The following is a 27,256-nucleotide window of genomic DNA, read 5'->3' as shown; positions in this document are numbered from 1 at the left end:
CCGGGATATGCAGTGGTCATTCCCTGACCTTTCCACATCCTCCGTATTTGGTGGTGACGGGCTCGAACCCCGGTCTAATCACGAAGCATGTGCTACGCACTGCTGCTCCTTCCCACCTGGCTACGGAGGCGCCCCTGTTCTTTTATCTGGAAATTCCTAATATATGAAAAATCACTGCTAATAATCAGATCAAGAATACTGCGCTCTCTCTCTCTCACTCACTGCCTCTTTAACACACTAGTGTAGAAAATAAATTCAATAATCATCCAATAAATCCAGGAAAGTTGCTAATCTGTGACTTAACTAACCCACATTATATGACATTCTAATTCATTGGCCAACTCTGTCTGTATAGTTGTTTGTTATACTCATCAGTCATTTGGCCTATAATACACTCCTACTCTCATTTTCCCAATGCTAATGTCACACCAAACTGACTCAACATTGCAGTGGCCACCAACATCTACTGCATACACTGACTTAGATCCTATGTGCTTCTTAACCAAGATCATGCCCCCTGCCCCAACCATTCTATCCTGTCACATGAGTCTCACAAATTTCACCATTCATTTTTTTTTTTTTTTTTTTTTTTTCAAAATAAACTTTAGAAATGGAATAACTGATTAAACTGTTATTCTGATTAAACTATACTGATTAAACTTTCTTATAAACTAAACAAAAATGATTAAATACTGTATTATATTCGTAAAGGAAATTACAAAACCAACTATTTACACATATTTATTTATAAAAAGTCACAGAAATAAACTGAAAGCCATATGAACACCTTTCTGTTATGACCAATGTTCCAACTTAATATTAACTAAGAAAAAATAAAAACAGATAACAATAATACCACTAAGGCCTGACGTATCAGAGTGGTTAGGGGCGAGAGTGTAGTATTACACACTCTTTGAATGGACCAGGGTTCTAGCCCGTAACTGCTAAATACGATTAATGTTTGTATTGATGAGTTATTGTAAACTCTACTGAGTTGGTAGTCATGTTGGAATATAAACAAGAACATATAAACGTAACGTTGTGACATAAGCCTATAGGTATTCAAATAAATAGCTAATATTTTGTTGGTCCATCCTGGGTTTTGATTACTACCTTGCACCTGCACAAGGTAGTAATATGCTAACAGATTCTTGATGCAATCATTACCTAGATTTTAGTACAATTAGTACAATAGAATAAATCATTTTATACTAGAAAAATGATTTATTATAGTGTCATCTTGCTTGATGGCTTCTTTTGCAGCAATTTTCTGTCCCATAATGATGGGAGTAATTTTCTGTAGAAAACAAATCTGGGCTATTTCATTTCATATTACAATAAATATGGGAGCTATAATAGGAGGCTACAGTATTTGGTACAAATTAATCATTAACATACTATAAATTGCATTAAATTACGGTGCATGTTTTAGTACACTGCAGGCAATATAGAAAGGAGCAGAGTCATGTCGGAAAATGCAGTTTTTCTGTTTCCTGAAAGTGGCCTGATCTGATCACAGGCAGAAATATCTCTTTTAATAATTTTTTTAGTAGTTACCATTAACAGTAGCATTAAGCTTCATTTGGTCTATGCCAAACAGAATGGTTTCCATCAAATCAATTGAGATTAAATTTGGACTCATAGAGATAATTATAGCTTCACACCTCCATTATCCAATTAACATGTTCTTTATCCTAGGTTGGGCATTTTTCCCACATGGAATTGATCAAAGTTTTTTACAAGGCTGATATGCTTTTGGATCACTCATGAAAAATCTTCATTGGATAGTTCTGCTTGCCTTTAGACTGGAATATTCCTCCCACTTGGCATTTAGGTCTATGGAGTCTACATGATAATCAAAGAGGCCTGTACATTTTAAACATCTCAGGAAAAAATAAAAATAAATAAAACTTCCCATTTCACCCATCCATTCACTCCTCTATTTCTCTGCACAGTTGTTTTTGTATTAATCAGAGCCATTTGACCTATAACACACTCCTACTCTCATTTTTGCTTTCTCATTGCTTATGTCACACCAAACTGACTCAATATTTCACTGTCCACCCATGTCAACTGGCTACACTTCCTTAGATTTTGTGTTTCTTAACTAACAGTAACCCCTCCTCCCTTCCTATCCTGTCTACTTCTTTCTGTACACATTGCATTCCCCAAATTTCAATTCTGTATTCCTTATATCTGTGTGACACCACGTCTCTGATATCCCAATAATATCTGCCTTTTAGACCAGCACCTCAAATTCATCAAATTTATTTACTATACTCCTAGCACTGGTGTACATGCAAGTATACATGCACCTGTTCTTACTCTTAGTTACCCTAACACAGCTCATGTATTTATTTGTTCCATGATGACTCCCAGCAGTCCCTGAAATCTCAAACGCCTTGCTTTCCAGGCAACTGTTCATTCCAATAGAAGCAGTGCAAGAATCACTTTCACCTCTGCCTACTATTAATCTATTAGTCTGTGAATCGCCCCCCCCCACAAGCTAACAGTTTTCCAACCCACCTAACACTGCCTCAATAGTATCGGTTATCATTTCTCACATGTATTAGCCCTAACACCCTTTAGTCCCTTTAAGAACTGAAAACTGGTTAGCGACGACATCATCAGTTTTAGTACCTGGAAGACATACCCAAGTTCTGTTCCATATATATTGTACATTTTTAATCAAAATATTTAATTAGAACTAACAGGATCGGTTACTTCCCTTGTAGCTTATTTGCTGTACACTAGAAAAACCCTGTAATGAAGTCTGCAAACAGCCTTCCAGCCAGCATCTATTTCGTAGAATGCAATACGGATAAAATAAAATAATCGTTATTTATCGCATTTATATTCTGCCTTTTATACCTTGACCAGCACTTCAAATTCATCAAATTTATTTACTATACTCCTAGCACTGGTGTACATGCAAGTATACATGCACCTGTTCTTACTCTTAATTACCCTAACACAGCTCATGTATTTATTTGTTCCATGATGACTCCCAAGCACCTTGCTTTCCAGGCTACTGCTCATTCCAACAGAAGCAGTGCAAGAATCACTTTCACCTCTGCCTACTATTAATCTATTAGTCTGTGAATCGCCCCCCCCCCACAAGCTAACAGTTTTCCAACCCACCTAACACTGCCTCAATAGCATCAGCAAATATTTTTGCACTTGGTATACTTCCTATTACTTTCAGCACTCTTTTCACTAACTTGCTTTATTATCTGATTTATTCCGTAGAATTTTTAACTTAGTTCTCCTAGACTTTGATCAATGTCTTCAAATCCTGTCTCAGAAACTATACTATAAATATCTGATAAGGATGGGTCATCTCCGTAAAGAATAAAAAAAATGGCTTTTCACAAACAAACGCTGCAGCGTAATGAAATACTGTAACAATAAGTCCCATGACTTCACTTCATTCAAGATGATGTTGCTCAAGACTTGTTTAATGGACTTAGTCTTTCTGCAAGCCCACTGTAGATCAGTCTATTGTTGATGTGTATGCTCACAAATGCATGCATATTCTTTGTTTACTGAAAACCTATTCTTAAATCATAATTGAGAACAGAGAAATCTATTGGTTTATTCTCCATTACTCACGTGCTGACATATGCAAATAATTATGCATCTGAAAGACCATTTATCAAAAATTAAATGATCCTAAGATAAATAAAAAGTTTTTACAAATGAATTTAATGTTTCTCTAGGTTTTGTCTATCCAAGAAAAAATACAATTAGGATGGCAACACTACAGAAAGAACTTCTTAAAACTCTTGACACTTATATGACAAACCAGCAAACCGTGTGCATTAGTTTTGCAAGTAAAATAACTCAAAACTTCCACAAACCTTCATCTGTTACTGACAAAAAGTAAAGCTCTTCCACAAACTGATTTAAACAAACTCAGTTCCCTTCTCCTACTTATTCTGAGCAACAACTTTACCAAATTGTCTTACAGGATGAAATCTCATTGAACAGCAGAATACTAACAAAAAAGTTTACTTTATTTCGTTAGTATTCTGTAGATAGTATGAATCAGAGCTGTAATACTCAATATGTTCTACGTTGATAATAATATTAGTAAATTAATAAGAGGAGTTTACCTCAATGTAGTATGTAGAACACTTCCGTATGATACCTTCCAGAAATTAAAACGGAAAAAACGAAAAAAATCGACAACTTACCGGTACATTAAAGTAAAATATAAATAATTAAATAATCAATTTAACACAATTCAAAATCAATTTAAAACAATTAAAATTCAAATTAACGCAATTAAAAGAATCTAACGAAAATATTCAAAACAAGGAAGGAAAATCGTTTTGAATATTTTCGTTAGATTCTTTTAATTGCATTAATTTGAATTTTAATTGTTTTAAATTGATTTTGAATTGTGTTAAATTGATTATTTAATTATTTATATTTTACTTTAATGTATCGGTAAGTTGTCGATTTTTTAGTTTTTTCCGTTTTAATTTCTGGAGGGTATCATACGGAAGTGTTCTACGTACTACATTGAGGTAAACTCCTCTTATTAATTTACTAATGTTAGTATTCTGTGTATGAGACATTATTGAACATTCTGTGTATACTCATATGAAACATTATTGAACATTCTGTGTATACTCATATGAGACATTATTGAACATTCTGTGTATACTCATATGAGACATTATTGAACATTCTGTGTATACTCGTATGAGACATTATCTTTGCTGAAATCTACCTCAATAACTGGATTAAGATCAGTTCCTTCTGTTTTGACAGGAATTAATTTCTTCAACATGCCTTCAGTAATGAATGAGTGAAGAGATCCACAGTCCAAAAGAGCTAATTATTCTGTATCATCAATGGCCACCTTTAAAGCTGAACAGGCAGTTCTGTCTTCTTAATCAGCATCCTGCCTAAGGCTGGCTACTAAGTTAACAAACTCATTAGCAATGAGTTGTTCACTGGGAGGCAAGGCATAATTAAATCTTATCATCTTAGTTTGTTGTTGTCCAGACCAATTCTGATTAGCTGGATGTTGTCTATTCAACCTACAGATTAACTATAGTGTCTGGTATTTTCACAGGAGAAACAAAAAAATCTATTCAAATTTCTTAGTTTGTGGAGCTAGACTTCTGAAAGTTTGAAGCACAGACTGAATTAAAGCATGAGAAGTTTGAACAAGAATTCTCTCCATCATCAAATTTTTAAAAAAATTCATCCTGACCCTTCTTGATATCATCAAATCTCTTTATTAAACTACTCCTTCAAATTTCTGATCTCTCTGTCAGTTTCACTCTAAATTTTTTGTTCTCTGAATGCTGTGGATCTTCAATGTCATCTATCTTTTGCCTAAACCAGCAGGAAAACATCCACACTGACTGTCCAGATGCAGAAGTTCTATGTCTCTGCATATCTGTAATGCATCATCAACAGTATCTGGATCCTCTTTAAAGATCTGAAGTCTCATTGCCTCACTAACTACCACAATAAACTTGTTGTTATGGAGGCTTAATGGAGCACAAGCTTCTAAGGCTATAATGTGCCTATTAATAACAATAAACTTGTGAAAATTAAGGTATTCAACAAAATCCTGATCTTGCAGTTTGATACACCAATGTTTCTTCTGAGAAACAAGCCAATGATAAAACATGTCTAAAGGCTCATCAGGTTGCTGAAAAAGTTCCACAATATTGTAAAAATTTTGGTAACTCTAAATTTCCTTGATAAATAGCTAATTAAGAATGATTTGGGCAGTTCATAACAATTTGTATTTTAAAATAGGGGAGTTGTTTATACAGAGAGAAGCCTCCTCAGGTAAATGTGCCTTCATAACAACAGTAAGATCATCCTTTGTCCAACTGCTCTTCTCTAAGCATTCTGCATCACTGAAAAATGCTTGAACTGGGTAATAATTCTTCCCAGTAAAAGCACCCAACAGGAAACATGGGTTAAACAAATGTGAGGGTTCCATATGGTAAGGATTTCTGACATTGCATTGAAAGAGAATTACATTATCACTTTCAGGAATATTAGCATTAGCCATTCTACTAAAAGTTAAATAGAAGAAAGCCTTGAAAACCAAATATTCAGTCCTGCCAGTCTGCTAGCTAAAATATACGAACGTGCATACATCAGAAAACTGAGGTATGTGAATGCTTTGGGTACAAGATTATAGAAATCAAGCTCGTTCAATAAGCATTTTCTGAAAATCAGAGTTACCTGTGGTGCTAACTATATCTCTTATCTTCTTCTGAGAATCAACACCCAAGCACACATACATATCATTTTAAAATACTGTCTCCAATCCTTCCAGAAATAGAACTCTGATTAATAATATGATTGTCAAACAATTTTTCTGCAATGAACAGTTAATCTTAATTTAAATTTACACACAACTACACCAGTAAGTTAAATATTTTATACATTTAACTGAAGTTAAATATATAACTTCAGTTAAAAATCTAGTTCTTCATTCTTCCTTGAATTTATTCAAGCTGCCCACTTCCACAATACCAGGTGGAAATTTGTTCTAAGAATCAAGTACCTGCTGGGTGAAAGCAAATTTCCACACATCCATCCTGCAACCATCTGTCCTTACTTTAAATTTATGCTCCCATCTGCATAGTCTGAGAAAGAGGAAGGATGCCATCCACAATGAGCTTACTTAATAGTTCAAAATCTTAAACACCTTAATTGGATCTCCTCGCAGGTGCCTAAACTCCAGATGTTGCAATTTGCAGAACTGAATCCTTTCTTGATAAGAGCACTCCTTCGTTCCTTTCATCACTCTTGTTACCCTTCTCTGTAACTGCTCCAGCAGCTCTACATCTTTCCTAAAATGAGGCCTCCAGATCTGTATACAGTACAGGTATGGTGTTTGTTATTTGGTTTTTAGAAGCATTAGCAACTAAGGCCATATTGCTCCGGGAATATGCGGTGGTCATTCCCTGACCTTTCCGCATCCTCCGTATTTGGTGGTCAAGGGCTCAAACCCCGGTCTAATCAAGAAGCGTATGCTACGCACTGATGCTCCTGCTCACCTGGCTACGGAGGCGCCACAGGTATGGTGTACTACCCAATGTGGTACTACTCAAGATGTGGCCTGACCACTGCCTTGCACAATGGAATAATGACCTCATTATCTGTGCTGGCAAAATTCCTATATATCATTGACAAAAACCCCATGTGCTGTCCTGGATGTCTATTTGTGTATTTACACAAATGTTTTGTTCATGATGTGCTCCCCTAAAGGTTTTGACCAGTATACTTTCAGGTGGCACTTAACTGGGAATAAATAGTAGTATACTTCCCCTTCAAAGAAAGTTCTACTTATTCAAGGCAAATGAGTAAGGCAACTTGTTGTGAAGGGATTCACAATATCAGATTATGATTACACCTGTTATGCAAAAACTTTTGCTTGCTTTTTATTTATATAACTACATACTACATGATTCTAATGCACTAACAATATGTTACTTATAATATTATTAAATTATTATCCAAAAGTCCATATCTTTCATATAAAAGCTACCGCTGTTTGCTGTCACAATGGCTGCCAGGATCAAACTGTAGTCTACCTGATGGTTAAGGAGGAAGTAACTTTATTGTAAATTTCAATCATATTTCATGGTATAGTTCAGTCTGGTGTAGGTAAATAAAAAGTTCTTCCATACTAGCATCATCTCCAAAAACATGAAACAGAGCCAGTGATGGTGTACATTTTTAAGTAACAAAAGCATACTTGAGTGGATAGTTAGAAGGTGAGGCTAGTTTATTAATAAATGATGAACGAGTTGTGTATGGCAAGATGCACATTGGGAAGCACTGACATTCATTGGCATACACACATCTCAATCATCCAACACCTCATTAGGAAGAGCAGATGATTGAGATATATATGCTCAACCCTAAGTCTCAATAATATTACTTCCTCCTTCCTGTTTTGTCAGAAGTTGGAAGGTCACAGCTTTGGGTCTGATTTTATTTGGTAAAGTTTGTTTACAGTGTAACCTCTCCAAGTCAGTGACCAGCTGTCATAACATGCTTTATGGATGATAGGTTTATAACCAGTAACTGGTATTTGAAACGATTCTGAAGGCTGCAATTCTGCTCTTTCATTTATATGCCAGAATGTCCTGGGATCCACCAGAATGTTTCACCATTTCTGTTGAAATTATGAAACATTTCAGTCTCATTACTAGTACCAGAATAGCTGTGGCACCTGCCAGAGTAGCCATTTTCAATCCATCAATATAGATTTTATAGGCCTGCAAGTTAGATAGGGTATGGGTTGCATGTAACTGCTTATTATTGGGTAAAGACATGGTATTCTTTTCCACTGTCGAAAACAGTCATCACAGATTGCAGTGAAATTGATCCAAGGTTGGTCTGGTCTGGTGGTGTTATGTCCTAAAATATATTGCTTATTTCAACGTTCCAAGCTTGTGTCCCATTCCTTATTATATAGGCATTTCCGAATAGGATGCAAAGAAAGACTGCAGAATTTTGAAGTGCACAGCAAGAATACTCTTGTTTTCCAGCAGAGGTGTAACAGAGGTTCATTCAACGTAAAAAGACGGTGAACTGGGATGATTCTGAAAGTTCCCAAGGAAATTCTCAGAGCACTATATTGAATGGTATTTAATCACTGTGAAGTTCTTTTCATTGCAGAGTCACATACTGGAGATCCATTGTGTAAGTGCAACCTGATAAAAGCTCCATAAAGATCAAACAGGGTATGTTAATCAGCACCCCATGACATGGAAGAAACAGATTGGAATATATTTAATTTCCTTAAGCAGATGGTTCAGAGATAATTCACAAGCTTGAAAATTTAAAATGTCTAGTATCATGACTAGAAACTGAACTGTGAACAAAAGGAATCAGTACATTTTTCATTTGTAGTTAAGGTCAGGATGGAGTAAGCACAGTTTTCAGAAGTGAGCGATAGTGGATTTCTGTTCAGCTAAGTGGTAGCCATTGTATAAGGTCTAGGATCCCATTTTGTTATAGCAACTACCTTTCGATAGTGTTCATGCATTGCATTTGACAGGAGATTGTTAGGTCATGTACATACATATAAATTTCAATGGTTTTTGGAAGATCTTGTGCCATACTGTTCACCCATATTTCAAACAAAATATATTTTGATTGCACTCAATACAGAATGCTATAGGGCATGCTCTTTTTGAATCTGAGATGTCAATAGTATGTTCTAATATCAAACCTAAAAAGTGCACAGTTTTAAGAAGTTCTGTATTATTTGAGGGAGATGGTCCCTCAGTATTAAATGATGCCTTTAACAATACCATTACACCAAGCGATGTCAAAAATGCTTTTTGAATATCTAGGTTAACCATAACTAAATGTTGTCTCATGATGAAGGCACTGCAGATGTTGGATTCTATTTTGAGAATCTAAGGTAGAACTGTTTTTACAAAAGACACATTGATGATCAGCTAGATTTTGCAAGTCTAGGATCAATTTGAACCTCTTATGCATCACTTTTCGAAGATTTTTCCCAAACAGTTTATCAAGGATATTGGTCTACAGTTCTGAATTAGAGAAGGATCCTTTCCTAGTTTTGAACAAATATAGGAACAATACCATGAGAGGACTGGTTTTTTCTGAAAAGATTTGGTTGTAAAAAAAAAGTAATAAAATACACAGGTCAGCTTCACACAGGTCTAAGCATATTGTAATGAGTGCCATCTGATCTTACTGCACTATTTGGAAATAATCATATCTCCAGTGATTCTCTGACACCTGTGCTAGAGTAAAAAACTAGTTGTGCAGAAGTGAAAGATTTGTTGAGAACTTTATAATGTTGCTCCTCAGTTTTAATATGCTGAAAGAAGGACATATAAGAGGAGGAGGTAAAGATATTATACAAGGATTCTGCTAAAGCATTTGTGATTTCAGTAGAAGAGAGAGGTCATGCCCATCATAACAGAAATCCATCATATTACTGAAGATTGCAGTGGAGAAATTTCTCGTTCAGAGCTAGTATTTTTTTTCCATATAAGTTAAGGTGTGGTAATTTTGTTGATAGCTGATTCTTTTTTTTTTTTTTTAGTTGTTGGCGCATCGGCTTCTGTGGCCATAATGCACCTCCCAAAGTTTTTGCATTTTCTACTCTGATCCAAGCCCGAAGCAGGAATCGAACCTGCAACCTTTGGGTTGCCAGGCAGGCACTTTGCCCACCCAGCCAGCCCAGTTGGCGATAGCTGATTCAAATGTAATTCAAGAGTCATGTTTGCTTTGTTCCTATTTTGTCTAGCTTTGGCTTTGAATTTTCTGTAAACAATTAGGTTGACTGTAGTTAGGAATTTACAAAAATGATTCCAAGCACAACTTCTTTCTAGTATGGCTTTAGAACAATCTACATTTCACCACTGGTTCTGGTGTGCATGTTTGCACAGGTCAGATTTTGGTATGGAAATTTCTACTGTGGTTAATACATGGTGAGTGATGTGATGAGTTACATAATCAAGGTGCTGTTTCTGTATATACTGGTTGTTGAGTAAGACACAAGCAGAGTAATTATTCTAGCTTGCTTTGTTAAAATTGCAAGTAGTATATCCTGCAAGATGTGAGACAGTATTGTCTGAATTATAAAGATATGAGAAGATGGCACTGTGAAATGGTCCATTCAGCACTGACCATCCCATGCTTAGGAAAATAGATGCCAAACAGATGGATAAGTCAATGGCTGGGGTAGTACACTGGCAACTGAACAAGAGTTGGAGAATCAGAATTTAACAGTCAGAGCATAATTTTCAAAGAATATATCAAGTAGCTGACCTCTTGCATCCATTGTGGGAATGGATGGTGACCACTGAAATCACCAAGTAAACAGACAGGAGATGGGAGCCATATGATAAGAATGTCAAGGTCTGTCCGAGAGCATGGATGAGCAGTGGAATATAAATGGATAAAATGTTTATTGTTATTCCTATCGCAATCCGAACTGCCACAACTTCTAAGGACATTTGTAGTTGAATACATATGAGAGATATGGTAAATTTAACCAGAATTGCAACATCTACGCACGCAGCAGTCTCACAATCCCGTATCTCACCTACACATGGTATGATTTGGGAATCTGAGCAAAATTTGTAACAAAAGAAAGGTTTCCTGTAAGCATATGCTTATTGGATTAACTTGCTTTAGTAAATCACTGAGATCATCAAAATGTATTAGTTTATTCATTATTTTAGTTTGGTTGAGGAAAGCTTTATTTGATTGTTTTTTATGAGTGATATGCTTCTATCAGTCTTGCTTTAATTTGTAGTTTCTGGAAATGATTATAGGCATTGTTTCTGTGGTATCATTTGCATGTAATTCTAGAACTGAATGAAGATAGACTTCCCTAATGCCAGTGGGTGTTTGCACTTTTTTTTAATATTCAACAGTTTTAGATTTTGTTTCTTTCATGCACAATTGAGATACTGATAGTAACACCACAGTCAGTTGGGATGCTGATTGGAATGTTATTAGTTTCATCTACAATTTGTTTATTTTTAGAAATAGTTAGTACAGTTTTGGCTTAGTTAGCAAGAGAAGCATTTGGTAGACTGAAAGAGATCTGTTTGAGTTTCCATTGAGCTGCAGTTTTGAATGACTAGTGCATTATCAGTTAGGCATGTTTAACAGAACTTCTTTTCATGCCTCAGAATATGACTTTGTGCTCAACTTCATATTTTGTGGATTTCTTCCCAGTTTTCCAAAAATTGCATGTTTTAGAAAAAGCTGGATGGAATCCTTTTCAGTTCAGGGAAATGGAAGTTTAACAGTCTGCTAGAGTATGCTCCTTAGAACTACAAATAGGTCGTGCAGCATTCATAGACGATGTGCCAAAAAATTGCACAATATAGATGATGTGTGCATTTCCTTGGCACATCATCTACGAACAGCCATAAGTTTGGCACTTAAAACAGTGAATGGCGTTCGGGATATATTAGTATTAGCAAATGATGCAAGAAACCAAGCTTATACAGCATCAGCCAAAAAAAAAAAAAAAAAAACCTTTCCCATTTCACCTATTCATCCCATCCAACAGTTTCTCTAGTTCTTCCTTGATTTATTCACGCCATACATTTCAACAACATCAGATGGAAGTTTGTTCCAATAATCAACCAACCGCTGGCTGAAACCAAACTTCCGCACATCTAGTATACAACCATCCTTCCTCAATTTGAATTTATTCCCCCTCATGTGGTAGTCTGAGGAAGGAGAATCCCATCAGCATTGAGCTTGCTGAATCCATTCAAAGCCATAAATACCTCAATCAGATTAGGCACCTTGCAGGTGCCTAATCTCAAGACGTTGAAAACTACAGAACTGAATCTTTTCTTGGTAAGGGCAACCCTTTGTTCCCTTCACCAATCTCATTGCCCATCTCTGTAACCGTTCCAGCAAATCTACATCCCATCTAAAACGAGGCCTCCAGACCTGTATACAGTACTCAAGATTTGGCCTGACCATGGCCTTGTACAATGGAGTAATGATCTTATCTCTGCTAGCAAAATTCCTTATATCATTAACAAAACCCCTGTGTGTGCCTTCCTGGCAATACCCTATGACCTGCTCGGCAGCCTGTCTTCAACTGCTCAGATAACTTCACATCTGACTGCACAATTTACTCCAGGTCTTTTTCATTTTCCACTAACCTGAGTATAGTACCACACAGTTGGTACATTAATCTGGGATTACTGTTAACCATGTGCAGTACTTTGCATTTGTCAATGTTAAACCCCAATTGCCATTTCTCAGCCCAAATGCAAAATTTTTCTAGATCTTGTTGAGGTAGCACACCGTCATTAACCACTCTGCCAACCTTCATATCATCTGATCAGGCTTAATGTAGGCCTAATGTATGTCAGGCCTAATCTTAATGTAGGCCTAATGTATGTCAGGCTTAATGTAGGCACTTTCCCAGTGCCTACATTAAGCCTGACATACCTTCATCAACATCATTAATAAATACAGAAAACAACAATGGGCCCAACCCCGAACCCTGGGAAACTCCACTGATAACATTAGTCTGTGAAGAGCAGTTTCCACAGATAACTGTTTTCTCCCACTCAACCATCCCTTTACCCATAGCAACAGCAACTTGCCCTTAATGCCACACTGCTCCAATTTTTACAGCAGTCTTCCATGTGCAAGAGTACCAAAAGCTTTCCTGAAATCCAAGTATATGATATCAAAATTATTTTTTGCATCCAGTTCCTTTGTTACTGCACCATAGTCTAATCAAACTGGTCAGACAATATTGACCCTTGACAAACCCATACTGTACTAAAGTATAACTGCACTCCTGCCTAGATGTTCCTGCATTACTTCTGCATCCATTACTTTCCGTAGAACAGAAGTTAAGCTAAAAGGTCTGAATTAATCATTTAACTCTTTGTGAATTGGGAATACATTCACATATCTGCAGTCCATGGGAACTTCTCCTGAATCCAAGGATGTTCCCATAATTATGGTTCCCAAAATTACCCTTCTTTGTGAATTGGGAATACATTCACATATCTGCAATCCATGGGAACTTCTCCTGAATCCAAGGATGTTCCTATAATTATGGTTCCCAAAATTACCAACTTTGCTGCCTCCCTTAATATAACTGGGTAGATTCCATCCACCCCAGGTGCCTTTTTTATGTTTAACTTCAATAATTTCTCCTCCACTTTGCTCATCGTTATTACAAAATCATTTAGCCCCATGTACAGTTTGAAAAACTTCTGGTATCTACTCCCATAAAGGGTCCCTCATGTGTGAATGTAGACACAAAATACTCAGCTTTTCAGCAACATGAGCAAGATCATCAACAGTTGAACCATCAATATCAAATGGACCTATGTGATTCATCCCATTCCTCCTAGTGTTTGGTTCTTTTATCTGCAGATTCTAAATGCATGAATAATGACCCCTGATAATCAGATCAAGAGTCTTCCTCTCTCTCTCTTGTTGCCTCTACCATGCTGCTGTAGAAAACAGTCATCCAATAAATCTACAAAAGTGTTGCTAATGTGTGAGTGACCAACCCACAAGTTTCAGTCAATATCTGGAAAGTTAAAATCCCCATTACAAGACATTCCAATTTACTGGCCCACTCTATTTCTCTGTACGGTTGAAAACTGTACTCATCAGAGTGATTAAGCCTATAACATACTCCTACTCTCATTTTTGCTTTCCCAGTGCTCATATCACACCAAACTGACTCAATATTGCACTGGCCCCATGTTAATTAGATGTACTGCCTTATATTTTATGTGCTTCTTAATTAAGAGCATAACTCTCCCTCCCTCCTATCCTGTCTTTTCTGTACACATTGTATTCCCCATATATTCAAATTCTGTATCACTTATATATTAGTGACGTCATGTCTCTGATACAATGTCTGCATTTGATGACTTGACCAGTACTTCAAGCTTATCAAATTTATTAACTATGCTCCTAGCATTAGTGCCCATGCAATGTGCAAGTATACACTGGTGTTCAAAGAAAGTGCATCACCTAGGAATTTCACATTTCTAACCCTTTTTCGCAATGGTCTGTTACATTAATGACTAGCATCACAAATAGAAATATAAACAAAAAGATATTTATTAATAGTTAAGGCAAAGCTAAGTAATATTTGACAGGTACTCTCAAAATATTCCAAAATGAGCATTTGCAACCTTTATACAACAGTTTTGGTAAACACGACAATTATGGCTGAAATGTTAACAGAAGCCCTCAATTTGATTCAGTTTATAATTTTATATGGAAAACAAAATGAAAAGTTCACTAAGTGCAAACTAATATTTAGATATTTAGTTGAACCACCTCTGTCCCAGATGACAGCAGCACACCGTCAAGGCATTGACAAGATCAATTTCTGACGATAATCAACTGATAGTTTGTGGTTCCAAACACGAATTATGGCTTCCTGAAGTTCACGAAGGGTCTTTGGTTTCTTTCTGGCAACTGCAGATTCCACATGATGCCAACAGTTCTCTATAAGATTCAGGTCCGGGCTGTTTCCTGGCCAGCTAAGAGTTGTAATGGACCATTCTTCCAACCATTTTTTTCACCTGTAACAAATGTAAACACATTACTATCAAACCACTAATGCAGAAATGCAGCTAAAGTAACTACAGAAGTGCCTACTTACACTTTTCACCCGATGACAAGGAGCAGAGTCGTCCTGAAAGATGCAGTTACTTGGCAGGTTGAAATGGTCTCTAATGGTTGGCAATAATTTGCCTTCCAATATAGCCAGGTAGTCATGGAACCTTTTAGAAACTGCAGGTGACCTACTCTGCGATACGAAATGCACCCCCATATCATTTGGCTGGTAGGGAATTTCACTGTACACACCATATAGTATGAAGGGTATTCTTCACCACGTTTACGGTGAATCGTTTGTCTCCCATCAGAGCCATGCAGGTTGAATTTCTTCTCATTCAAGAAAATAACTGACTTCCACTGCTCGGGGGTCCATTTCACATACTCCTTACACCAAATTAATCAGGCCTTTTTCATTTTTTGTGTGAGGAGGGGCTTCTTCTTAGGACAACAGGCTACAAGTTCATTTTTGAAGAGGCGTCTTCTGACTGTTACTGCATTTGCTACCACTCCTGTATGTTCTTCTCATTCTCTTTTCCGCTCAGACGAAGAAGCTTTACGATTTCTAAGGCATAAGTGTTTCAATACGCGGTCCTGTTTTGGCATAGAGACTCGTTTGCATCCGGTTCCTTTTTTCCTATCAGCAGAACCAGTATTCTTGAGTTTGGAAAAAAATCTCACTGTCGACTGATTATAAGACACTCTATAAGCAATACGATGGGAAGAACATTCTTCCTCACGTAAAGCAACAATAGCACTCTCTTCGTGGCATCAACTGCACAAAACTCACCATCCTGACACAAGCAAGGAATGACTGCAACTCTTGCAGAGCGTGTTTATATAGCTGAAAGTAACAGCTGATGCAATATTACGTCATAACCTACGTGTGTCAATCTTATCTGATGCAATCTTTAAGAAATATTGCCATATACTTACATTATTTGGACGACAATTACAATTTTAAGGGGTGATGCACTTTCTTTGAACACCAGTGCATATGCACCCATTTTTACTCTGTTACTCTAAGACATCAACTCATGTATCATCTTGCTGTGAGTCATCTGTTTCAAGATGACTCACAGCAGGCCTTGAAATCCCTAGCACTTTGCTTTCCAGGCTGCTGCATCTTCCAAGAGAAACAGTGCAAGAATCACTTTCACCTCTACCTGTAGCTATTGCTAATATATTATTCCATGTATCCTCCCAAGCTAGCAGTTTTCCTAATGCTGCCTCAATAGCATTAGTAAATATTTTTGTATCCTTTCTATTTAAGTGTTTCTCATCCCTGTAGTAGTAGTCTCTCTTGTTAACAAGCACAAACCACACTAAGAAAAATTCTATCCCATGAGCCTTGCAGAGTCTTTCCAGGGCCAACCTAATTGATAAGACTCTCATCATTCCCTTGTATCATGCCTGTGCAGAATTGCAGACACTTTTAAAATTTATATCTAACTCGCGAGTTTTCCTCAACACTGACCTGTACTGTTAAGTAAGTCAGCAGACCCTCTACGCTTAATATCATTAGGGCAACATGCACAACAATATCACCTTTTGTGCCCTTAAAAGATATCTGCTTTACAACATCTTCAACATTTTCCCATGGCAGACATACCCTGGTCCTAGTACATCTATCCTTTTTTTGCACAATATATTCCCCTGATAAGCTTCTTGGTTATTCTCTCTTCAGTCACAGTGAACAGATCTCACTCAGAGATAATGCCTTTGGAGGTGTTTGGGATATTGTGGGAAGTGAACTGTCACTGGTATTTCATTAATGGTTGCAACTTTAATAGTTGTTCAGACTTTGATTTTTAAATTTCAATTAGAAGATCCCCTGACTGGAGGCATTTCACCATTTTCGGTGATCCAACAACAAAGACCAATTTGATATTTTTGAATTAAGAATGGTGATATTCTGCCTGTAGGCTGAGCAGATAGATAGTGTATCACCAGAAAAATGGGTATGTCATAATTTTGTATTTCCACCTGCTGTCTCTTTAGGATGAATGGCATCATGTTTCATGAGACTCAGCTCAGCAGGCTGTAATGATGGGAATATGTCTGTATACTCAGTAGCTTTTCCACCAGAACACCTTTTGGCCCTGGGTGATCTCTTTTCGCCCAGGTTACTAGCCTGCCATGGGGAGACAGAAATAATGCAGGTGTGACCTAGTAATAGTAACTAAACTAGGAAAAAATAACGGTAACTTTCCTTCCTTACCCTCTTCAAAAACTTTTTAAAAGATAAGCAGCTATAAAATGAGAAAATGCAATAAGCACTAGAACTCAAAGGTAAAACTATGTAATTACCCTAAAGAATTGTAATTCATGCACAGAGATATCACTTATTCACACAAAATGTTTGACACCCATGTCCAAAAGCTACAAATTTTTATAATTGATTTAAATAATAAAATTTGTAGTCATATTTTTAAAATAAATCACAAATTCAATTATTCTAAGTCTTTTCTTTAATTCCATTTGCTGAATATAGCCAAGGCCATATTAAACATACCTTAGTTACAGTACTGATGTGAACTCTAATGCAACAATTTTAACATTAAACAAATATGTCATCACTGCACATTTTGAAGGGGGGGAGGAGAAGAGTGCAAAATATTAACAAAGAAAGAGCAATTCTTTAGGGTAAGCTTGCAATTCTTTAGGGTAATTACATAGTTTTACTTTTGAGTAAGTCTCTATAATGTAATTACAGTTCTTCTGAGTCACCTTTCTAGGAATACATTCTAAAATCTGGAGATATTCCAGGGATAAATAATTTCTTAAGAGAGCCTTGTACAATTATTATTTTGATTACTAGATCTCAATTACAATTTTGGAAAAAATGTTCAATACAGCTGTTCACATCTGTCAACACTGATTTATCAAAAGGAATTCTTCAAATAATAATTTGGAAAAAAAACGTGTGTGTGTGTGTGTGTGTGTGTGTGTGTGTGTGTGTGTGTGTGTGTGTGTGTGTGTGTGTGTGTGTGTGTGTGTGCGTGCGCACACGCATGCATGCAAACTTAGTTTCAGTTTATAAACAATGTACCATTTTATAAATTTTCAATGATAACAAAAAATCATGTTAGAAATAACATGATTTAGGAATCATGTTATTCCTAATATGAATAACACAAAACGTTTAAGTTCATGAGCAGACAATGTACCTTCATGCAATAGAACGTCTTATCAAACTATGAAGGAAAAAGAATCCAAAAGAAAGTAACAGAGAATGGTCTACTGAGCTGCCTTAAGATGCAACATTTTTGTATGTGTAAATATTTCTAGTTTAATGATACATTTTATTTCTGCTTTCAGAAGTAGCTAATATTACACTTTACTATTCTTAATCAAACACACTACACTAAAATTGTCAAAACTGATGATGACAAATGTATTTTGATTACTAGATCTCAATTACAATTTTGGAAAAAATGTTCAATACAGCTGTTCACATCTGTCAACACTGATTTATCAAAAGGAATTCTTCAAATAATAATTTGGAAAAAAAACGTGTGTGTGTGTGTGTGTGTGTGTGTGTGTGTGTGTGTGTGTGTGTGTGTGTGCACACGCATGCATGCAAACTTAGTTTCAGTTTATAAACAATGTACCATTTTATAAATTTTCAATGATAACAAAAAATCATGTTAGAAATAACATGATTTAGGAATCATGTTATTCCTAATATGAATAACACAAAACGTTTAAGTTCATGAGCAGACAATGTACCTTCATGCAATAGAACGTCTTATCAAACTATGAAGGAAAAAGAATCCAAAAGAAAGTAACAGAGAATGGTCTACTGAGCTGCCTTAAGATGCAACATTTTTGTATGTGTAAATATTTCTAGTTTAATGATACATTTTATTTCTGCTTTCAGAAGTAGCTAATATTACACTTTACTATTCTTAATCAAACACACTACACTAAAATTGTCAAAACTGATGATGACAAATGTATTTTATATTGAAAACGGCATACCTCTGGTGTTATTAGGCCTTTCAGTGAATCCAGATCACCTTGAGCAAGTTTGGATGAAATACATGTTAATGCCTATATAAGAAAAATAAATAAATAAAATAAGTAATACCTCAGACATATAATCATTGTAACATGGTTTAAAACTGCAGTTTCCTAGTCACAGTAAGAGTCTGAATCTAGCTGTAAAGGCAACATTTCAAATTCTTCAGCAGGAAGAAGAAAATTAAAAAAAAAAAATAAAGTCCTCCAAGACATGAAAAAATATATTATATATTATTTATATATTTATATATATATACAGGGTGTCCCAGGAGGAAAGGTCAATATTCCAGGAGGTGAAAGGATAGGTTATTTTAAGCAAAAATGTTCTTATAAACATGTGCCCTATCCCAAATGGTTTCTGAGATAGAGGCATAATTTATTTTTAAAGTGACAAATTTGGAAGAGTTTATAATAAATTTTCAAAAATGCCACATTCAACTTCAATGCACTTTCCTACTCTTATGAGAACATGGAGTGTTGCTTGTCTAAGTGTATCTTCAAGTTTCTTTATATGGGCAACAACATCCATTATGCTAGCTAGCAGATCATCTCTTATGTCCACCTTTCTTCTGTACACTTCACTCCTCATCCAACCCCATACACAAAAATCTAATGGGGTTAGGTCTAGAGATCTTGAGGTCTGATAGAATGAGAAGGGGCACCACAATGTGTGGGCACCACAATCAATGTGTGGCCACACTACACATTGATTGAGAAACGAACTTGGAAATTTGTTACCACTATACCATGTGAATTCTCGTGCAACCATCAATGAAAAAAAAAAAAAAGTGAAAAATATATATTTAAAAATTACACAAAAATAATACACGGTTGTTAAAATTAAAGTATCCCTATGTAGAGGACTCTGGAATGAGCTCTAAGGCTCATACTGAAAAGAAATTTGGACAACAGGTACAATAAAGAATGCACTCTCCATTTATTGGAAAAAAAAATTAGTTACAAAATTTGTCACTATATGGCGCTGTGGCAATACAAAGAACTTGAACAGCACTACAATTGTTCAATGTATCCCCCATTTTGGTAAACAACAGTTTCCATTCAAAGAACAGCATTTTCTACAATATAACATGTCAACTGGAATAGCCAGCACATGACGTCTAATGCTGTCCTTCAAATCTGCCAGAGTTTGACATTCTTCCGGATACACCTAGTTCTTCAAAAATCCCACAATCAGAAGTCACATGGGGTGAGGTCTGGTGATCACGGTGGCCAAGATGTCTGGAAACAACAGCTGATGACCCATTCATCTGTAAAGTGTTGGCTTAGCAATCTTTGGACACAATGGTGGATGTGAGGTGGTACACCATCTTGCATGAATATGGTATCCTGAAGGTAGCCAACGTTGTTGCAGCTCTGGTATTGCAAAATTTGCCAACATTACATAATATTGCTGTCCAGGTGCAGGGTCCAGTCAGTGTTACCTGTTCAAAAAAATATGGCCCAATCATGAATGTGGCCGTAAATCCACATTACACTGTCACTTTTGGAGAATGCAACAGGACCTCTTGGATAACTCAAGGATTTTCTGTTGCCCAAATATGACAGTTTTGTGTATTCACTTGTCCATTTAAGCAGAAGTGAGCACCATCACTCCAAAGGATGTTCCATGGCCAAGTGATATCCACCGTCATTCACGCCAGAAACTGAAGTGCGTATGTGAAACTGCATCACTATGCTTTAGCTGCGTAGCATGTGCATCTTGTAAGTTGTGTGTATTCACTTGTCCATTTAAGCAGATGTGGGCTTCATGACTCCAAAGGATGTTCCATGGCCAAGTGATGAAGCCCACAACTGCAACACCTGATGCATTACTAGCCTTACAGTGGAATACAGCATGTCCACCTCACAAGAAACAGTTGCCACACTTGTGCTACGACATGGAGATTGACTTGATAAATCTATGACAGCCATAGCCACATCTTCAATACAAGCGGAGTCTACTCATTTTCGACCTCTACTGGTTGAACACCAAGATGTCTTGTCGCTTCAAATTTCGCAATCATTTTGCAGACAGCACAAACAGTCATAGGTCACAGAAGCTTTATGTGCTTCTGATGCCAGAATTCTCTGATAGCCACAGCTGCATTGTTGCTGTTCTGATAGTACAGCTTTACTAATAGCACCTTTTACTGCAACGCTGTTGGCATTGCTGCTGTGGTACAGGCAAACATCTACTGTACAATTTTGAAGAGACTGCTTTGCTTTTATACAGTACAGTAGAGTTGAGTAGTGGCGCTGTGGCAATAACTTACGATTATGCAAATAACGTAAGTTATTTGCACAATCATAACCAAGATAGTTACGCGTCATACAGTGACAAATTTTGTAACTAATTTTTTTTTTCAAATAAATGGCAAGTGCATTCTTTATTGTTCCTGTTGTCCAAATTTCTCTTCAGTATGAGCCTTAGAACTTGCTCCAGAGCCCTCTACATAGGGATACTTTAATTTTAACAACCCTGTATATAGATATACAAATTATTTTCCTCATTCATTTGAAGAATAAATATTATTTAATGATTATTTAATTCTGTTTTTTTCAACTTTAGAAAATTACTTTTTCCACATATTAGTTTTCCACAAATTACTTTTTCCACATACCTTTCAACACTTTAGAAACTGGAATTGGTAAACTTTTAACCAGGCCAATGTTTTTGGAGGATCACATGCACTCAGAAAAAGCTATTACACTTATAATATTAAAAATCAGCATGAAATAATTCAAACTATTCACTTTTTGATGCCACCTTTATTCTCGGTCTATTAAGAACACAACTGTGAAAAATCCATTTGTTTATATTAAAAACATTTATTTTTAATTAATTTCTTTTCTATATAAAACCACCTCTGCAGCACTCTACACACACACACACACACATTTTTTATCATCTCCCATATTTGGGAGTTATTGATTTACATTTCACTTGCTAAGAGCAATGTTAGCAAGCAAAATATAAATTGAAACACCTTTGCTCCAACAATTGTATGCCAGCTAGACTCTTCAATAACATTAAGCTAGAGGATTTTTTTTTTTTTTTAAATGAAAATCCCAAATACGAGGTATTAGAACCAATAGTACTTAGTACCGTGCATGGGTTGAAGGTTGTGAAGATAAAAGAAATTTTTGACATTAGACTTGAACTTCTATAGATTGTAATTTTCAGGAAATATATATGAAGGAAGGTTGTCCCAAAAAACAGAAGTTGAATGAATAAATGACCAAAAAGAAAAGTTGGTTCTATTAATTTGAAGTTGGACAGTAAAAGGATATTGCCTGGTTGCACCATATGTTCAGACTGCTTTGGAAGAGAGAGTGGGAATTATAGAAGCCAATTTAGAAGAATAGTGCCAATGAAAGTATCTATAGAAAAGCCACGCAGCAGAAACAGAACATCTATGAGACTGAGAGAGACTGTTAGAGATGAGTCATTAATTAACCTAACTGTCCTCTTTTGAATGAAATCTAGAAGCCTAAGAGAGGTTTGAGGACACCACCCAAGATATCGGAACAATATTCCACAGTAGGGCAGATTTGCAATTTGTACAGAGGGAACAGCTGTTTGGAAGAAAAGTAACACTGAGAGCTAAAGAGAAAACAGTTTTTTAGATGCAGAGGAAGCAATATTTGTAATATTTGTGTGCTTATGCCAAGAGATTAGAAATCAGATTGATCCCCCGATAGAAATATAGATGATTTTGTCTACAAATCGGAGTGTCATCAAAGATAAGCACAGGAGCAGAAGAATCCTTTTTGCAAGATAAGACAGGCCTGAGTTTTAGAAAGATTGAAATCACCTGTTACCTTTGTCCCACTGGAGAATTACCTGGAGATCAGCATTTAAGGAATTGGTAGTGGAAATTCGAGAATTTGAAGCTGTTTGAGCAGTTAGTTAGTTAGTTATTTTGGTTTTTAGGAGCATTAACAACTAAGGCCATATTGCTCAGGGAATATGCGGTGGTCATTCCCTGACCTTTCCGCATCCTCCGTATTTGGTGGTGACGGGCTCGAACCCAGGTCTAATCAAGAAGCGTGTGCTATGCACTGCTGCTCCTTCCCACCTGGCTACAGAGGCACCCTGTTTGAGCAGGGCAAGCTTTCTCAAACTGGAGGGTGGAATGCAATGTGCTATCATTCAGCAAAACTATGGATAGGATTTTTGGTCAATGGAAGATGGTCATTAATATACACGAGGAAAAGAGTGGGAAAAAGAACTAAACCTTGGGGAACACCAGTGGAGAAGACAGAGCCATCTACCATCACTAGCAGTGAGCCATAGAGAAAACTGGATACCCAATTACAAAAAATCATGCAAAATCATAAGATGGAAGCTTATTTAGAAGATCTTTATTATTATTATTATTATTATTAGCCATGTGGTGCACGGAAGCCTGAGGCTTATGCTGCACCAGCCGAAAAAAAAAATTTCTGAATTACCCTGTGAGAGAAAGAGAAGAATGATGATATCCAGCTCAGAACCCTGAGTGTGCCAAGCCCATACTCACCAGATGTGAGCCCCTATGCCAAACATGATCAAAATCCTTTGAACTGACAGTTCAAGAGCAACTGCTTGAGTTTCACCAAACTTTTCCATCAAATTTTGTCCACAGATGGATAACATAAGTCAGAATATCACCACTGGATCGACAATGACAGAATCCATACTAGCTATCATTGATCAGATTGAAGGTTTCTAGATAGTTTGTAGTTAATTGATTTCTCTATTACTTTAGGAATAGAAGTGAGTGAATTGGGACAACAATTTGATATGAGGGATTTTTCACTCTTTTTAGGAACTGGCTGGATATAAGCAAATTTCTAAGGAGGAAAATCACCTTTGGAATAAGAAAGTGAAAAAAGGAGACAGGAGTAAGTTCAGGTGCACAGCTTTTGAAAACAAGTGGAGAAATACCATCAGGAGCTGGAACTTTCTTAGCATCAAGATTGATCAAAATCCTTCTAACATCCTTTTGATGGAAAACAAAAGGAGGCATGAATGGAATATACTTAGGAATGGTGTGAGGTTGTTTACCAAGATCACCAATATATGAGTTGATAGAAAAATAGGATGCTAGCAGGTCAACTTTATCTTTGGCTGAAATGGCAATAGAACCATCTGGTTTTGAGAGAGGTGGGAACAGAGTTGGGCAAAAGTCGGGGCCAATAGCTTTGGCAAGACACCAGAATGCTCGGCTACCATTTGGACAAGAAGCAAGTTTTCTACTCTTAGCCTGCTCGAAATCTAGTTTGGACTGATTAATAACTGCTTTAAAATTGTTGCAATGCGTGTAACAATTGGATAGCACTGCCATAAAGCCAGCATGTTTCGATAATTAATTCTAAATGAGAGATGCTACTAATTTTAAATTCTTGTTTTTCAACACATGCATATAATTATCAAGAATAAGTTTACTTGACCCTATATTTTTCCCCTTTGCATAACTACTAAGATTTCTATAACTTCAAATAGAGAAATTAAAGGAAAACACTTTTGTTGAAAGGTATTAAGAGTTTCCACTCAGTGGAACAAGTAGACGAAGAGCATAGTTACATTGCTGAAGTCATATGGGATCTTAACGATCCAGTGCACCTCACTCCAGGATAATGCAGAGTTGTCTTTTTGTAAGAACATTTCTTATAAATTAATAGTAACACTAAACAAAACATTTTTTTTTCTCTCCTTTGAAGAAATAAGTAATGTAGTAAATCTGAATATGCTGAATTTAATCTGAGCTTAAAAATTTACATCGCCTAGTATTTTCAAGAGAAAGAAATTACATAGAAATAAAATTATCGTAATTAAATAATATAATAAATTAAATACAAATTATTTTTGTTCATTTCTTCTTTTTATAACTGACAACTAGAGTTTCTCTGATGGCCCAATAACAGATCACTAGATCTGCATGCTATCAGTTATATGGAGGAAAAAAAAAAGCCAAATGCCAGAATGTACATACCACAGCCTTTTTTTTTTTTTTTTTTTTTTTTTACAGGCATTCAACATTTCTTTAACAATATAACATAATTTTGTACTTTATCTTTGCCGTGGAAACTAGTAATGACCATTTTAAATGAGAACATGCTGCTTTTTCAAATGACTTTAATGTAACTTCAAATGTGATATCCTGCACAATTTTTCTATTTTGTATTATTCTTGGAAATTTATTCTTTAACTGTCTAGTAAATATATTAAAAAAAATCTAATGGTGCACACTTGGTGTATTCTATTCATCAATCAGTCTTCTGGGAAAAAAGTAAAATGCTGCAGGCAGACATCAAAGTGATTCTTGCACTGCTTCTATTGGAACAGGCAGCAGCCTGGAAAGCAAACTTTCGGACATTTCAAGCCCTGCTGTGGGTCATCACAAAACAAGCAAATACCTCTTCAGTTACAAAGAGTAATAACAGGAGCATATATAACATGTACACTAATGCTAGGAGCACAGTAAAAAATTTGATGAATTTAAAATACTAATGAAATCATCAAATGCCGTGTCAAATCTAGACAATGCAGTAATAATTCAGACACAGCATGGGTTTGTTGAAGGAAACTCTTGTCTGACAAATTTGATTGGATATTATGATGTGGTTAAAGCAACTAGATTCAAAAAATAATTTTGATATCATATACTTGGATTTCTGGGAAAACTTTTGATACCGTTGCACATGGAAGACTATTGTAAAAATTGGAGCAGTATGGTATTAAGGGTAAGTTGCTACAATGGATAAAAGAACGGTTGAGCGGGAGAAGACAGAGAGTGGTAATCAATGGACACTGCTCTTCGTGGACTAATGTTATTAGTGGAGTCCCCCAGGGTTCAGTATTGGGCCCACTGTTGTGTTGTATATTCATCAATGATATTGATGAACGTATATCATACTTAATGTCCAAGTATGCAGACACAAAGGTTGGCAGGGCTGTTAATGGCAGTGTGCTACTGCAACAGAATCTAGAAAGTTTGGGAATATGGGCTGTGAAGTGGCAACTGAAATTTAACATTGACAAATGCAAGAAACTGCATATGGGTAGAAATAACCCCACAGAAAAGGACCAACTATGTGGTATTACACTTAGGGTGGTAGAAAATGAAAAAGATTTGGGGGTAATTGTGCAGTCAGATATGAAGTATTCTGAGCAATGCAGACAGGCTGCCACAGCAGATCATAGGGTATTGGCAATGAAATACAATAATTTTGCTAGTAGGGAAAAGGAGGTGATTATCCCTTTGTATAATGCAATGGTCAGGCCATGCCTTGAATACTGCATATAGGTCTGGAGGCCTCATTTTAGGAAGGATGTAGAGTTGATTGAGCAAGTACAGAGAAGGGCAACAAGATTGGTGAGGGGAATGAAGGAGTCCTCTTACCAAGAAAGGCTTAAGTTCTGCAAATTGCAGTGTCTGGAGACCAGATACCTGCGAGGTAATCTGATTGAGGTGTATAAAGGCCTTGAATGGGTTGAACAGGTTCAATTCTGATGGGATTCTTTCTTTGCTCAGATTATGAACCTGAGGGGGCATAAATTCAAATTGAGGAAAGACAGTTGCAGAATAGATGTGCAGAAATTTGCCTTTAGCTAGCTGGAAGTTTATAATATCTTTATTGCAATTGGTGAAAATAAATGAAATTTTACATGCATGCCTAATAAAATGCCTATAACAGCAAAAATGCTAGGGGTTAACATAGAAAGGAACTAAAACAGGAAAAAACAAAAAACAAATTGTAAACACATGAAAACATTTTTTTTTTTTTTTCACAATAGCAATAAACTGATCAAGGAAAAACAATGACAGTCACTCGGCTGAAGACAAGAGCAACTCCCTGATGATGATTCTTCTGTAGGCTTTGTCCTCAATGAATTACTTGCAAGTTGATTGCTGCAACAAACTTCCATCTGTTGTTGTGGAAGTTTATTATTATTATTATTATTATTATTAGCCATATAGTGCAAGGAAGCCTGAGGCTTATGCTGCACCAGCCAAGAAAAAAAAATTTCTGAGTTACCCTGAGAGAGAGAGAGAAGTAGAAGGGAATCACCAAGAAAGAGAAGAATGATGATATTTTTTGACAGCTTAAATAAATTAGCATTAGT

The 27,256-nt window shown here is 36.2% G+C and overlaps 1 protein-coding gene across 1 annotated transcript in view; it reads right to left on the bottom strand.

Annotated features, from left to right (window-relative positions):
- The window catches only part of LOC150080660 (m-AAA protease-interacting protein 1, mitochondrial-like), a 60,014-nt gene that overhangs the window by 27,902 nt on the left and 4,856 nt on the right, over nt 1-27,256 (bottom strand). The window contains exon 2 of the mRNA XM_090380777.1: nt 19,102-19,173. Within this exon, the coding sequence (XP_090236903.1) occupies nt 19,102-19,173 (72 nt within the window). The remainder of the gene's footprint in view (nt 1-19,101; nt 19,174-27,256) is intronic.

This window comes from Mastigoproctus giganteus, chromosome 9, assembly GCF_048544385.1.
Source record: "Mastigoproctus giganteus isolate SK-2022 chromosome 9, ASM4854438v1, whole genome shotgun sequence".
In the NCBI taxonomy this organism is placed as follows: domain Eukaryota; kingdom Metazoa; phylum Arthropoda; class Arachnida; order Uropygi; family Thelyphonidae; genus Mastigoproctus; species Mastigoproctus giganteus.
This window is presented reverse-complemented; position numbering and strand designations above follow the sequence as displayed.